This window comes from Vulpes lagopus, chromosome 7 (assembly GCF_018345385.1).
Source record: "Vulpes lagopus strain Blue_001 chromosome 7, ASM1834538v1, whole genome shotgun sequence".
Classification (NCBI taxonomy): Eukaryota; Metazoa; Chordata; class Mammalia; order Carnivora; family Canidae; genus Vulpes; species Vulpes lagopus.
Genome location: NC_054830.1, coordinates 96,827,013 through 96,841,524, shown reverse-complemented (window position 1 = coordinate 96,841,524; position 14,512 = coordinate 96,827,013). Strand labels below are relative to the sequence as shown.

The 14,512-nt window shown below is 38.8% G+C and overlaps 1 protein-coding gene across 9 annotated transcripts in view; it reads left to right on the top strand.

Moving 5' to 3' along the window:
- CCDC171 (coiled-coil domain containing 171) overlaps nucleotides 1-14,512 on the top strand; it is a 340,332-nt gene that overhangs the window by 19,459 nt on the left and 306,361 nt on the right. For 8 of the 9 annotated variants that reach the window (XM_041762317.1, XM_041762318.1, XM_041762320.1 and 5 more), the window contains 2 exons: nucleotides 2,305-2,440; nucleotides 12,580-12,754. In XM_041762317.1, the coding sequence (XP_041618251.1) occupies nucleotides 2,305-2,440; nucleotides 12,580-12,754 (311 nt within the window). Of the gene's footprint in view, nucleotides 1-2,304; nucleotides 2,441-12,579; nucleotides 12,755-14,512 lie in introns of those variants that run through there. The other variant, XM_041762321.1, reaches the window with a different exon arrangement.

Here is a 14,512-nt window from a genome sequence, read left to right as displayed (position 1 = left end):
GCTTTTCATTTTTTATTTTGTGTTTTGATTTCCAAGAGTTCCGTTTTTTTTTGTTGTTGTTCTCTGAATATTTTTATCACCTTCAGTTTTTTTTTAAGATTTTATTTATTTATTCATAGAGATGCAGAGAGAGAGCGAGAGAGGCAGAGACACAGGCAGAGGGAGAAGGAGGCTCAATGCAGAGAGCCCGACATGGGACTCAATCCAGGGTCTCTAGGATCACACCCTGGGTCGCAGGCGACGCTAAACCGCTGTGCCACCGGGGCTGCCCTTCAGTTTTTGTTTTATGGATATTATATCTCCTCTTATTTTTCTGAAGATGTGTTTTTTCCCCTCTTTTAAAAGTTCTCTTTTCCTTGCATAATCTTTGAGGGTTCTTCCCCCCAGTCCCCAATTTGGTCTCTAACTCTTGCTTCCTAACTTCTGGTGATCCTTAGGTGACTGTTCAGATTTAAAAGTAGGGGCCTCATGTCAGGCTCCGTGCATGGAGCCTGCTTCTCCCTCTGCCTGTGTTTCTGCCTCTCTCTCTCTGTGTCTCTCATGAATAAATAAATTAAAAAGAAATAAAAGTAGGGGCCTAACAAGCTTGGAAGCTCATTGTGTAAGGCCTTGTGTTTGTGGCATTCTCCATAGGGAGATGTGGTTAAGGTGTTTGCTGGAGAACCCCTAGCATCTGCATCTTTAGGTCTTTTTCACCTTGCTGGTTTTCACCTTCCATTCTCTACTTGGCTGCCATTGTTTTGCCAGACAAGCTGTTTTCTTAGAAGACCAGGGCTCTGACTTATTACATAATTTTTGGCTTGAAAAAAAAAATTTTTTTTGGCTTGAGTCTTCTATTTTTGGTATGGGATCTGATACAGTTTGTATCTGATGTCTCTAATCCACAGACCTTCTGTTTTATCCTCTCCAGGGAATAAGCCCTTACCTAGTGTTCTTCCAGAATGGAGAAGAGATCGGTACCCAGTTGTGTGGTTTATGGTGTAGAGGACCTGAGGATCTCATTTCTTTGGCCGACTTTCAACCAATTACATTGTTTTCTGCTCTTTTATCCCATTTTTCAAAGCTGCTGTCAATTAATTGAGCTTTTGGGGGCTCAGGTGTAAATCAGTTTTTTTCCCTCACTTTTGGCTTTAAATTCAATTCTCTTATGTAAATCAGTTACTACTTACCACCTGCTTTCCAACTTCTAATATTTTATTGCTATTGTCTCATCCTCTGTGCTCTTTCTCCTTGTGCATTTTTATCTCTAAATTCTCTTTGCTGATACTTTCATTACATTTTTAATTTTAATTTTGGGGAGACAGTGCTTTATAGTCTGCTGTTTTTTTAAAAAAATATTTTATTTATTTATTTATTTATTTATTCATTCATTCATTCATTCATTCATGAGAGACAGGCAGAGAGAGAGGCAGAGATACAGGCAGAGGGAGAAGCAGGCTCCATGCCGGGAGCCCGACATGGGACTCGATCCTGGGTCTCCACGATCATACCCTGGGCCAAAGGGGGCACTAAACTGCTGAGCCACCCAGGCTGTCCTTGTTTTTTTTTTTTTTTTTTTTTTTTAAGATTTTATTTATTTATTCATGAGAGACAGAGAGAGAGGCAGAGACACAGGCAGAGGGAGAAGCGGGCTCCTCCGAGGGAGCCTGATGTGGGACTCGATCCTGGGACCCAGGATCACAACCTGACCCTAAAGCAGATGCTCAACCGCTGAGCCACCCAGGTGTCCCTGTTTTTTTTTTTTAAGATTTACTTATTTGTTTGAGAAAGAGAGAGAATGAGAGCAGGGGGTGGGGCAGAGGGGGAGAGAATCCTAAGCCGACCTGTGCCCAGTGTGGAGCCTATTGCAGGCTCCATCTCATGACCCTGAGATGACACCTGAGTCTAAATCAAGAGTTGGAAGTTGAAGCGACTGTGCCACCCAGGCAACCCTAGTCTGCTATCTTTAAGCTGAATCTATATTGTCACTCATACTTTTTTCTTTTTGTAATATGTATTTATTACATTTGCAATAAATATAGTATTTCAAAAGGTAAAAAGAACTCAATATTTTCCGAAACTACACAGGGTTTGATAGGACCATTTTTTAAATACCATCTTGAAATGGTGGTTTGTTTCTAGCCATACACTTTTTTGTATTTCTAGCAAGCTTCTGCAATTGACATCTTACACTAGATTGTAAGTTTCTTTAGAGCAAAGATCATGTCATGTTCCTTGTGATTTCTGAAAAATAAGTTATTAGAAATACCAGAAATGATGGAAATACACTTAGCGAGAATTATATTTTATTTTCTCATTTTATAGGTTGAAGAATGCCTCATCTGATGTAAAACAAATGTTTAAAAGTGAAACAGACTTGGATATTACTGCTGATCTCAGAAAGAAACTTCATCGGGCTAAGAAAGAAAAATTGGAAATAACAACTAAGCACAATGCAGAGGTAGAATTGTTTTTCTTTCAAATAATGTCAAAAGTAGAATTTGGTTATTTTAGATTCATTCATATTACAGACTCCATGTTTTTTTTTTTTTTTTTAAGATTTTTATTTATTTATGAGAGTCAGAGGGAGAGAGAGAGAGAGAGAGAGAGGCAGAGACCTAGGCAGAGAGAGAGAGGCAGGCTCCATGCAGGGAGCCTGATGTGGGACTCAATCCTGGGGTTCCAGGATCCCTCCCTGGGCCAAAGGCAGGCGCTTAACTGCTGAGCCACCCAGGCGTCCCAAGACTCCATGTTTATTTTTTATTTTTTTTAAAAATTTTTATTTATTTATGATAGTCAGACACACAGAGAGAGAGAGGCAGAGACACAGGCACAGGGAGAAGCAGGCTCCATGCACCGGGAACCCGACGTGGGATTCGATCCCGGGTCTCCAGGATTGTGCCCTGGGCCAAAGGCAGGCGCCAAACCACTGCGCCACCCAGGGATCCCCAAGACTCCACGTTTAACATCACCTTGACATTTTTGAGCTTAAAAAGGAATTTATAATAAAGAAAACAGTGTTTTTAAATATAGTAGAAATGTATAGGAGTGTTTAGAAGTTTAATGAATTATTAGATTTGTATGTTGTCTTAAGTTTATTTAATTAATTTATTTAGATTTTATTTATCCATGATATATATATATATATATATATATATATATATATATATAGAGAGAGAGAGAGAGAGAGAGAGAGAGAGAGGCAGAGACACAGGCAGAGGGAGAAGCAGGCTCCATGCAGGGAGCCTGACGTGGGACTTGATCCTGGTCTTCAGGATCACACCTCGAGCTGAAGGCGGCGCTAAACTGCTGGGCCACTGGGGCCGCCCTCTTAAGTTTATTTTAATTAATGGGTTAAACTTGATAAAATAATTGATGAATGCCTTTTGTGACTAAATGTCAATTAGACATTTTTGAAATTTTAATTTAGATTCTTTATGGCTCAATCATGGAACAATCTTAAGTAGATTAAAGTGTGGAATTTGTAAAAGATTTATTTACTTATTTTAGAGAGAGAGAACTTGTGCATGTACACATGTCTAAGGGGAGGGGCAGAAGGAGAGAGAGAGAATCCCCAAGTGGACTTCCTACTGAGCAAGGAGGCTGATGAGGGGCTGAATCCTGGGTGCCTGGGATCATGACTTGATCTGAAATCAAGAGTTAGCCGCTCAACCAACTGAGCCACCCAGGCACCACTGAGTATGGAACTTTTAATCATAGTGTAATTAATAAATTATCCTAGTTTTTATTTTATGATATTATTATAGCTTTTGTTACTATGTATGTATATGCATAAATATATATATTTGATGTTATGTGTGTTTATTCCCAAGATAGTAGCTCTCTTTTTCTCTAAGATAATTCATGAATTTTCTGTTTATGTCACTTCTGTCTGTTGTGTTTTTTCTGTTTTCTCTTTTTTTTCCTGTTTAATCTTACTCTTTAAACTCAGCTTTGACAGCCTGGTATGGTGGAAGAATATTGAGTTACACAAATCTGGAGTCATCCTTGGCCCTTCCATTTATAAGATATGTGACCTTGGGAGAACAATTTATCCTGTATATCATTGTTTTCTCACTGTGAAATGCCGGTCCTAAGGGTTGTTGTGATAACTAAGGGAAATAAAATTCATAGAGTGCCTGTGCTCTGTAAGAGTAGCTGTAATTTATTGACATTTAAGGATAAATAGTGTATTTTCCTTCCTTTTTTGCTGAATTCTGATGCTGTCCTGTCAGGAAACCTTTTAAATCCTCCCTAAATGAAACTAATTACTCCTTTCTTTGCTCTCCTATAACATGTTGCTGTTACAGGTGTTTTGGGGGTAAAACATTTATTTCATGCTTACCTGTTCTTCATTAGTCTGTAAGTTTTCTAAGAGCTGAAAGCAATGACCATGCTTTGTCCCCATATCTCTCACGTTTCTTCCTGGCACAGAGTAGGTCCTCAGTGGCTGTGTGTTGAATAAAAAAATGGCTTTTTTTGTATTGTCTAAGGAACAGTAGCTTAAGTAACAAGCAATGAATATGTGACAGTTTTATATGTACTTTTAGTGGCAGTTGAGGTAATTTTAAAGGGTAATTGCAATAATTGCTTTTATTGACATTGTAATATTACATACTGAATATAAAATGATATTTGTAAAGTATATATTGTTTATAATCTCCAAAACTTATTTTTAAAACCAAGTGTACATTTTACTTAATTATATCATGATACTCATTCATCTATATCCTTTCACACTATTTTCATTTGTCATCAGAGTTATTAGACCTTACTCTTCTCCCTTGTTTGATGAAAATGTTTTAAAATATGTGTTCACATGAAAGAGATAGGAAATTATTTCAGGGAAGAAAGATAATTTTCTTGCAATAGGCAGTTATAATGGTTCAACTCCAGTTTCATATTACTATCCATTCTTATTCCTTCAGTTCTTTGTTTAGATGATTTTACTTATATTATGTAGTAGTTTTTTTTAGTCATATAATCTTTAAAATGCCTGTAATAAAGCAAGGCTGAGGGGAATGAAACTATATAAAAAACTAAGGCCATAATTTACTTTATTAGATACTTTTTTTTTAAAGATTTTGTTTATTTATTCATAGAGCCACAGAGAGAGAGAGAGAGAGAGAGGCAGAGACACAAGCAGAGGGAGAAGCAGAGGGAGAAGCAGGCTCCATACAGGAAGCCCAACGTGGGACTCGATCCCCGGTCTCTAGGATCACACCCCAGGCTGCAGGTGGCGCTAAACCACTGCACCACCGGGGCTGCCCTTTATTAGATACTTCTAATGTTAACAGGCATCATACTGGTGATTAGCATAATATATCTTTAAAATCTGGGATGCCTGGCTGTCAGTACAGCATGTGATTCTTGATTTTGGGGTTATGAGTTAGAACCGCATCTTGGGCGTAGCGAGTACTTAAAATCTTAAAATCAAAACAAAACAAAACTATATCCGTTGGTGGATGGATACAGAAAATGTAGTGTGTATGTACACACACACACACACACACACACACACACTGGACTATTATATTATTCAGCCATAAAATAAAATGAAATCTTGCCATATGTGACAACGTAGATGGGCTTTGAGGGCATTATGCTAAGTAAGATAAGTCAGAAAGATAAATAAGATAAACACAGTATGCTTTCATATGTGGAATGTAAAAACAAAAAACCGAAAACCAAGCTCATAGATACAGAGAACAAATTGGTGGTTGTAAGATGTTGGAAGTAGGGGGTGGGCAAAATGGGTAAAGGGAGTCAAAAGGTACAAACTTCCAATTATAAAATAAACAAGTCATGGGGTTGTAATATACAGCATGATGATTATAGTTAATAATACTATATCATGTATCTGAAAGTTGCTAAGAGAGTAGATCTTAAAATTTCTCATCACAAGAAAAAAATTTGTAATTATATATGGTGACACATGTTAACTAGGCTTATTGTGGTGATGATTTTGCAATATATATAAAATATGAAATCTTTTATGAACCTGAAACTAATATGCTATGTCAATTAGATCTCAATAAAAAATGAAATTAAGTACCCTTAAAATCTTTAGGAATTTTATTGTTGTGGGTTCTTGGATAAGTTATTTAATTTTCCTAAATTTCAGTTATTGTTGAGATTTATTAGTAGGCAGAGGGTATGGAGAGAGGGGTCACTAATACGACTCACTACTTCTAGATGAAACTAGGTTGCCCTGATGTGGATTTTTGGGATGGGACAATGCCACAGGATTTTCAGTGTTGCAGTGATTGTTAGAATCATTTGAACATGGTAATAGAAATGTGTGAAAGAGGACACGAGAGTGTGAAGCTATTCCAATAACTCCTTGGTCCAGACAGTGATGCTAGAGTAGGAAAATGTCTTTAATTTTTTTTTATTTATTTATGATAGTCACAGAGAGAGAGAGAGAGAGGCAGAGACATAGGCAGAGGGAGAAGCGGGCTCCATGCACCGGGAGCCCGATGTGGGATTCGATCCCGGGTCTCCAGGATCGCGCCCTGGGCCAAAGGCAGGCGCCAAACCGCTGCGCCACCCAGGGATCCCGGAAAATGTCTTTAAATGAGGATGGAAGAGGATAAAAAAGGGTAGTATAACTTTCTTTAGCCAAAAGGTACTGGAAACTTAGGACCAAGCAGTATACTTTTTAGGCTTCAGGACCTGAAGATACTGTTTGATCCAGCTAGTCCTTTTAAGAGTAGGTTTTCTTAAGCTGGGGTTCTTAGAAACAGACACCAAGGAATCCATATACTTAGATGGAGGAAAAATTACATTTTATGTTTTATTAACCTCTAACTTGTTAAGCATTTCTCTCACTTATGAAAGGCTTAACCCAGTTGGCCCTCCTTTAACAAGCCATAGTAGTATTAGCAGTACTTTTGACTTTATCATCACTGGAAATCACAGAGACACAATTCAGTTATTATAAGTTTCGAGATACTATTTATACCTGTTGCTACTTTGAAATGACAGTGATTGTTGGACCTGTAAGTAGCGCTTGTTATTTAGTGGGTTATTAAAGAAGTACATTATGGCATCACAAATTTGCTTTTATATATTTGTTTTTATACTTTGATTCTTTTTGTTATCCTGTATGTTTTATTTTATGCATTTAATTACATTATTTGAGAAGGCTTTGCCAGATTGCAAGGAGGGTCATGGCATAAAAAATTGTGAAAATCCTTTCTGTTAGAGGCTGAGGCATGCTGTAGGGGGCATAAAGGAAGATACGGAGAATGACACAGGGAGGAGGTTCTAAGACAGGTAGTTGAGCATAAAGATGTTAACGCAGAAATGTTTTAAGAAGGAGGTAGATCCCATTTTGCTGCTGTTGCACGTGCTGAACCTTCAGTGAGAAAACAATAACTCATGAGCAGAGGGTAGGTTTCTATCAGTTGTGTGGGTGGCTCAAGAAAACAAATATAGGGGGATCCCTGGGTGGCTCAGCAGTTTAGCGCCTGCCTTTGGCCCGGGGTGTGATCCTGGAGACCCAGGATCGAGTCCTGCGTCGGGCTCCGGCATGGAGCCTGCTTCTCCCTCTGCCTGTGTCTCTGCCTCTCTCTCTCTATCAAGAATAAATGAATAAAATCTTAAAAAAGAAAAAAAAGAAAACAAATATGGTCTAATCAGGAAGAAAGAGGGACATTAGTAGAGGGAATTCATTGTACAAGTGATGGGAGACTCCGGAATCCAAATAGGTAATGGTGCAGCCACCCAGATTAGTTACAGCAGGAAAACACCATGGCCTCTAGGCCAGAGGGCTAATGGGAAGAGATGATGTGACTGGAGTCCTGAAGTTGGGGCTGTTTGGTGGGAGGTAGAGCACGGGAAGGGCTATTCAGTGTTAGGATGTTAGAGGGAGGGGAGGCAAAGAGATTGATCTTGAATGAGATGCAGCACCTGCCAGAGACAGCGCTGGAAGTAGAGCCATTTGGGAGTGGAGCACGGGAATTGTGTAACAGAGGAGAGGAGGTGAACGGCATTGGGGAATGGAGTTGAGATCAAATGGGCAAATGGTTGGCAGTTCACACCTCATCACCACGCTTGTACTCTCATGTAACTCCCATACAGTAATATGTTGTTTTTGTGTAACATTGCTGGTTGCAACCCAAATATCCTCTAAACACAGGTGTTCCTGCCTTTGCCACAATGGGTGATCCAAAGGCTTTTTTGTAGTTGCATCGTCTCACAGATGATACATGTCTTCACTATCGGGTCTTTGTAATTTGGTAACTGATGACTTTTTTATTATTATTATTATTATTATTATTTTTTTTGTAACTGATGACTTTAATTGAAAAGTTACTATTACATTCTTCATATGAGGCCAGAGGGGAGAAGCCAAGAAAACAATCACTAATATATTCATATAACACATGTGCAAAAGCAGCTGTAGTTCTTATTTTTAGAGATGGTCCTAAGGTTACAATGCTGGAAAGGTAGGGCTTTATATTTTGGAGGTTCAAGTTATGATTCTGTGCATTAGACTTAGATCTTTTCTCATTTTCTTGTGGCTTGTTTTGTTAATTTAGGTCAAATAATGCTTTAGAACTGCTTCTCTAATATGGTAGGCATTAGCTACATGTGATTTTTGAGCACTTGAAATGTGACTGGTCTGTTAATGTAAAATACTGGATTTCAAAAACTTTGTACCAAAAATGCAAACCGTTTCACTAATAATTTTTCATATGAATACATGTTGAAATAATGACAATCTTGTGTACATTGGGTTAAATAAAACCATTAAAATTAACTTCATGTATTTATTTTTACTTTTCAAAATGTTGCCACTAGAAAACTGAAAAGAGACTTGTATTATATAACTATTAGACAAAGCTGCTTTAGAAGGCTGTCCATCAGGACACCTGGGTGGCTCAGTGGTTGAGCGTCTGCCTTTGGCTCAGGGCATGATCCTGGAGTCCCGGGATCGAGTGCTGCATCAGGCTTCCCTCCATGACGCCTGCTTTTCCTCTGCCTGTGGCTCTCTCTGTGTCTTTCATGAATAAATAAATAAAATCTTAAAAAAAAAGAAGGCTGCTCATCTCTTGAATTCCTATGTGCACCATAATCAATTAGATGCCACCACAAATACTTGGGATCAGGATGCTAAGATTACTTCTATAGTCCTGTTTTCCATTGTAGTAACTGTCTTCATCTTGTTTCTAATGGTTAATTCCTACCACTTGGACTTTGCCACTCTGGAATTCAATTATTTTGATTGAAATTGGGGAGTCCGTCTCAATTGTGATGTCTTCCACCATTATCTGCATCATCTGCTATAATCTCTGGTATATGGAGATTAGTTTCCGGAGCTTTATAAGGGTGCTTGTGCTGCCTGTGCCAGTGTATTTTATAGCATTTTAAGTAGGAAAAGAATATCCTTTGCACTCTTGAAGAGGATGTACTTAGAGAAAGGAGAAGTTTTGTTTTGCTCACATTAAATCACACACTTCTCCCTAAGTCTCCATATTATGTCAGAAAAGTACTGGCATTTTGACCTTATGAAGTGATTGTCGGCTGGTGTTGAATTCAATCTACAGTCACCCACCCTAGCAAACTGTTAGAACTAGCTTATAAGTCCAAAGCAATCCTGTGTATGTTCTGCAGGTTCCTGCTAATACAAGATTAGCAAGATCTTGCATTTCATTTGCTACATAAGCCATTTTTTCCTGGAGCAGACTATGCATTTCTCCACCTGTGACATACTGAGATCAGAATTTATCTATGGTGACAAAGAATGGTGGACGTATGCTTGCAGATCCTCTGGCAAGGCAACTGTCTCAGGTGTGCTCATTATTAAGTCTTTAAGCAAGGGATGACAAATTGTCTCAGGGAGGAAAAGCTGCTTTTGTTGGTAAGGGATGTTTAGAGGGGATTTGGAAGTTTATAATTTTCAGGTTTGTCTAATTCCAAAAGTCCTCATCCCATCTCCTATGTTCCTACTTCATTCCCAACTGATACCTACTACCTTAACATTAGAAACTTGGTGAGACTCTTCATTCAACTTGTAATGTGATTCTGCATTCCTCCTAATTAGATTTTCTTTCTGATCCTTAGCCTTATCAGCATGGGGCTATAAGATATAAAAGATTGTTTTAAAGTTAACATAGAAACTCTGACTTTCTATTTTGAACTGATATTCTAAAGCTTGAGATTATCACTTTGTGTTTATAAGCTAATGGTCACATTTAGCCTTCCCACCCTGCAGATCTTGAAATAAGCAATGCTGCCTTAATGGTTAAGTGCAGTTCCTACTTCATTTCTCCAGGGCTTTGTCCTCAACTGGCATTTTATTCTAAACTGCACATGATAATTTAAGTAATTGTGATCCCACTATAAGCCATGCATGGGTCACTGCAAAAGTGCCCTATTTCTGCCTGCAAAGAGGTCTTCATTGATTGCTGGGAGGGACTGTCCAGGAGAATTTGAAGCAACAGGTAAGACAGGGACGCTGCTGAAGTAAGATCTGGAGCGGGAGTACTACCCTGGGTTCACTACTTTGGCCCTTAAAAGTATATCACAAATGCCTCCTATTGGCCAAACCTGAGAGGCCACTTGTCAAGGGATCCTGGGAAATGTAGTCCTACAATACAGAGCAGAGCTGCAGAAGAATAGGGAGGAGATCTGGGGGCAAACAGGTGAATGACTGGCACAATTGGGAATGCCTAAATGTTAAACAAAATGAGTTATCTTGAATACGTAATTAAGATTCTATGATTTTTTCTTTATTATTAAAAGATTTGTAAATTCCTACTTGTAAAAGTATTTTGAAGACATTTACTTTGCTGAAATTTTTTAAAATAAAAATTATCATTTTTTATTCTTTATATGTGGAAAAGGATGTCATTCTGCTGGACTGTACATATTAACCACTACTTAGGGTAATTTCTGATGTTGCTTTTCTGAAATTCTTTTGTTTTTTTCTTTCTGATAATGGCATCATCTTTTTCTAGTCTAGTATAGTGCTGTCCTACGTGATGCCTTTCCAGTATTCTCTCTCATCCATCATTTCTTTCTTGACCACTGGTAGCAAATAATTTTGCCTTCTTTTTTTGAACTATCATAACATTTTTACCTCTTTTATAAAACTTATTCTGTATGTCTTTCTATAAAATTTCATTACTTGAGATCAGGGGCTCTATGTTTGTTTTGTATCTTTCATGGTACTTGACACATAGGAAGTGTTTAATATTATTTAATGAATCATTGATTAGATCATAGAATTTTGGAGTGGGAATGGAGTTTATAAATCATTTATTCTGACTCTGACTTATCTTCTGTCACACAACTCATGGAAGGATTTTAGATAAATCTGGTTATTAATTATGTAGTTGTGCAGATATTAGATAAATATTGGTTCATTAAAATCCCTGCAAAATTGGCACTTTTATGACTTCATGCTCCATCAGTAATGTCATAAGAGGAATAATATAGACAATATCTACTAAACTATGCTTTGTTGCAATTTGCTTCTTGATTTCATTTCAGGAATAGGAAGAGGAGAGGGGAGGATGAATCTTTATTTATTTATTTATTTATTTATTTATGATAGGCACACAGTGAGTGAGAGAGAGAGGCAGAGACATAGGCAGAGGGAGAAGCAGGCTTCATGCACCGGGAGCCCGACGTGGGACTCGATCCCGGGTCTCCAGGATCGCGTCCTGGGCCAAAGGCAGGCGCTAAACTGCTGCGCCACCCAGGGATCCCCCGGGAGGATGAATCTTAAAGTACTTACTATGTGTCATTTTTTTCACTTCTTAGTCATGACTATTTCTGATTAAAACTTGCAATTTTTAAGTGGTACCTGGCTGGCTCAGTCAGTAGAGTATGCGACTCTTGATCTTGGGGTCATGAGATCAAGCTCCACATTGGGCATGGGGCCTAGTTTATTTTTTTATTTTTTAAAGATTTTATTTATTCATGACAGAGACACACAGAGAGAGGCAGAGACACAGGCAGAGGGAGAAGCAGGCTCCATGCAGAGAACCTGACGTGGGACTCGATCCCAGGACCCCAGGACCATGCCCTGGGCTGAAGGCAGACGCCCAACCACTGAGCCACCCAGGCATCCCAGCACGGGGCCTACTTTAAAAAAACCTTGCGATTTCTCTTTACTTTTATAAGACCATGTAAGAATTTTTGTTTTTCTTTTTTTCTCTAGTGGATTCTCTAAAATTAGAAAACTAATGAATGTCATTTGGTAGGGCTAGTGCTTCTTTTCCAGTCTTTTAGAAAAGTATAAATTTATAAATTCTTGTCTTATAAATATTATAGAAACAAATTTCTCTAAGACATTTAAATGTTTGGGTGCATGATCTCATAATCTTGGGGACATATTTATTTATTTTTTTTTAATTTTTTTTTTATTTATTTATTTATGATAGTCACAGAGAGATAGAGAGAGAGGCAGAGACACAGGCGGAGGGAGAAGCAGGCTCCATGCACCGGGAGCCCGATGTGGGATTCGATCCCGGGTCTCCAGGATCGCGCCCTGGGCCAAAGGCAGGCGCCAAACCGCTGCGCCACCCAGGGATCCCTTGGGGACATATTTTAATACTGGTTCATGATCTCAAAATTTGTTTTCAGCTGGCTAGCTATGAGAGTCAGATTGCCAAGCTGCGATCCGAGGTTGAAAAAGGAGAGGCATTGCGACAAAGTCTGGAATATGACCTGGCCGTTGCTAGAAAGGAAGTTGGTCTTGGAAGACGTGCTGCTGAAGAAAGGTTAGCTGAGGCACATAGAATCCAAGAAAAACTCTGTGGTAAGACTTTTATTTTTTCCCATGCTTAGGGTTTAACCTTTTTTTTTTTTTTTTTAACATTTTATTTATTTATTCATGAGAGATACAGAGAGAGAGGCGGAGACACAGCAGAGGGAGAAGCAGGCCCCATGCAGGGAGCCCAATGCAGGATTCGATCCCGGGACTCTAGCATTACACTCTGGACTGAAGGCAGGTGCTAAACTGCTGAGCCACCTGGGCGTCCTAGGGTTTAACCTTATTGTATATCATTACTCACTGTTGTGTATGTTCGCCATATAGGGTCAGAGTTAGGGTTTTTAATCTTTGGCCTTTGATGGACAGACTTTACTGGATGTGTATAAAGTCTTCTAGCATTCATGTGAACATTCATTTTCTTTACATTAATTTTTTTAATGTTGTGCATGTATGGAAAAAGGGGTTCAAAATCCTGTTAATCACTTTGTAGAGCAGTTGTTCCATCCAATCAACAGAATCACATAGAGATTTGAAAAAAAAAATCATAGGACCCCTATCTAATTCTATCAGTTAGAATTTCCAGCTTGAATTAAGGAAGGTATGTGATGTGATGAGCACTGGGTGTTGTTACACTGTATGTTGGCAAATTGAATTTAAATTAAAAAAAAAAAAAAGGAATTTCCAGCTTGAGAGAGTCTGTATGTTCAAGAAGTACTGCAGGTGATTTTGTTGATGGCCTGGGTTTGGGATCCATAGGGTTAGAGGGTGGTACCTAGAAAAGAAAAATGTAGTAGATTTAATCCTCAGAAGCTCTCTGTTAAATAGCATATGAGCACTTAAAAATCTTTTTATTTAAGTATAATATATGTAAAGAAATGTGCCAGAGCTCCTGGTTGGCTCAGTTGGTTAAGTGTCTGCCTTTGACTCAGGTTGTGATCCCAGAGTCCTGGGATCAAGCCCCACAGGGGCTTCCTGCTACATGGGGAGTCTCCCTCTGCCTCTGCCTGCCTCCCCCCCTACTTGTGCTCACTGTCTCTCTGTCGAATAAATAAATAAAATCTAAAGAAAAAAAATGTGTCTGATATAAGCATATAACTCATAGGAAGCACCCAGATCATGGAATGGAAAATTACCAGAAGTCCATCCACATGAATAACTACTATCCTGGTTTTTAATAGCAAGGATAAATTGTGCCTCTTTTCTTGTGCTTCATATTAAATGGAATCATATAATATGGGCTCTTTTATGTCTGGTTTTCCTTCAACATTGGGTGTGTGAGTTCATCCATATTGTTGTATGAACTCTGTATTGATGCTTAGTATTATGTTTTATGACATACCACATATATTTATCCATTTCTGTTAATGGGCACTTGGGTAATGTCCAGTTTTATGTTATTAAGAGTAATGTTGCTATGAACATTCCTTTTCTTTTTTAAGCTTTTGTTTTTAAGTAATCTGTACTTAACATGGAGCGCAAATTCACAACCCTGAGTTAGAGTCGCATGCTTCACCGACTGAGCAAGCCAGGTGCCCCAGTGTTGCTATGAACCTTCTTGTAGGCAACAGGTTTTATTTATTTATTTATTTTTATTTATTTATGATAGAGAGAGAGAGAGAGAGAGGCAGAGACATAGGCAGAGGGAGAAGCGGGCTCCATGCACCGGGAGCCCGATGTGGGATTCGATCCCGGTCTCCAGGATCGCGCCCTGGGCCAAAGGCAGGCGCCAAACCGCTGCGCCACCCAGGGATCCCCCGGCAACAAGTTTTAATTAAGAGAACATTGAACTTGAATTCAGTAGAT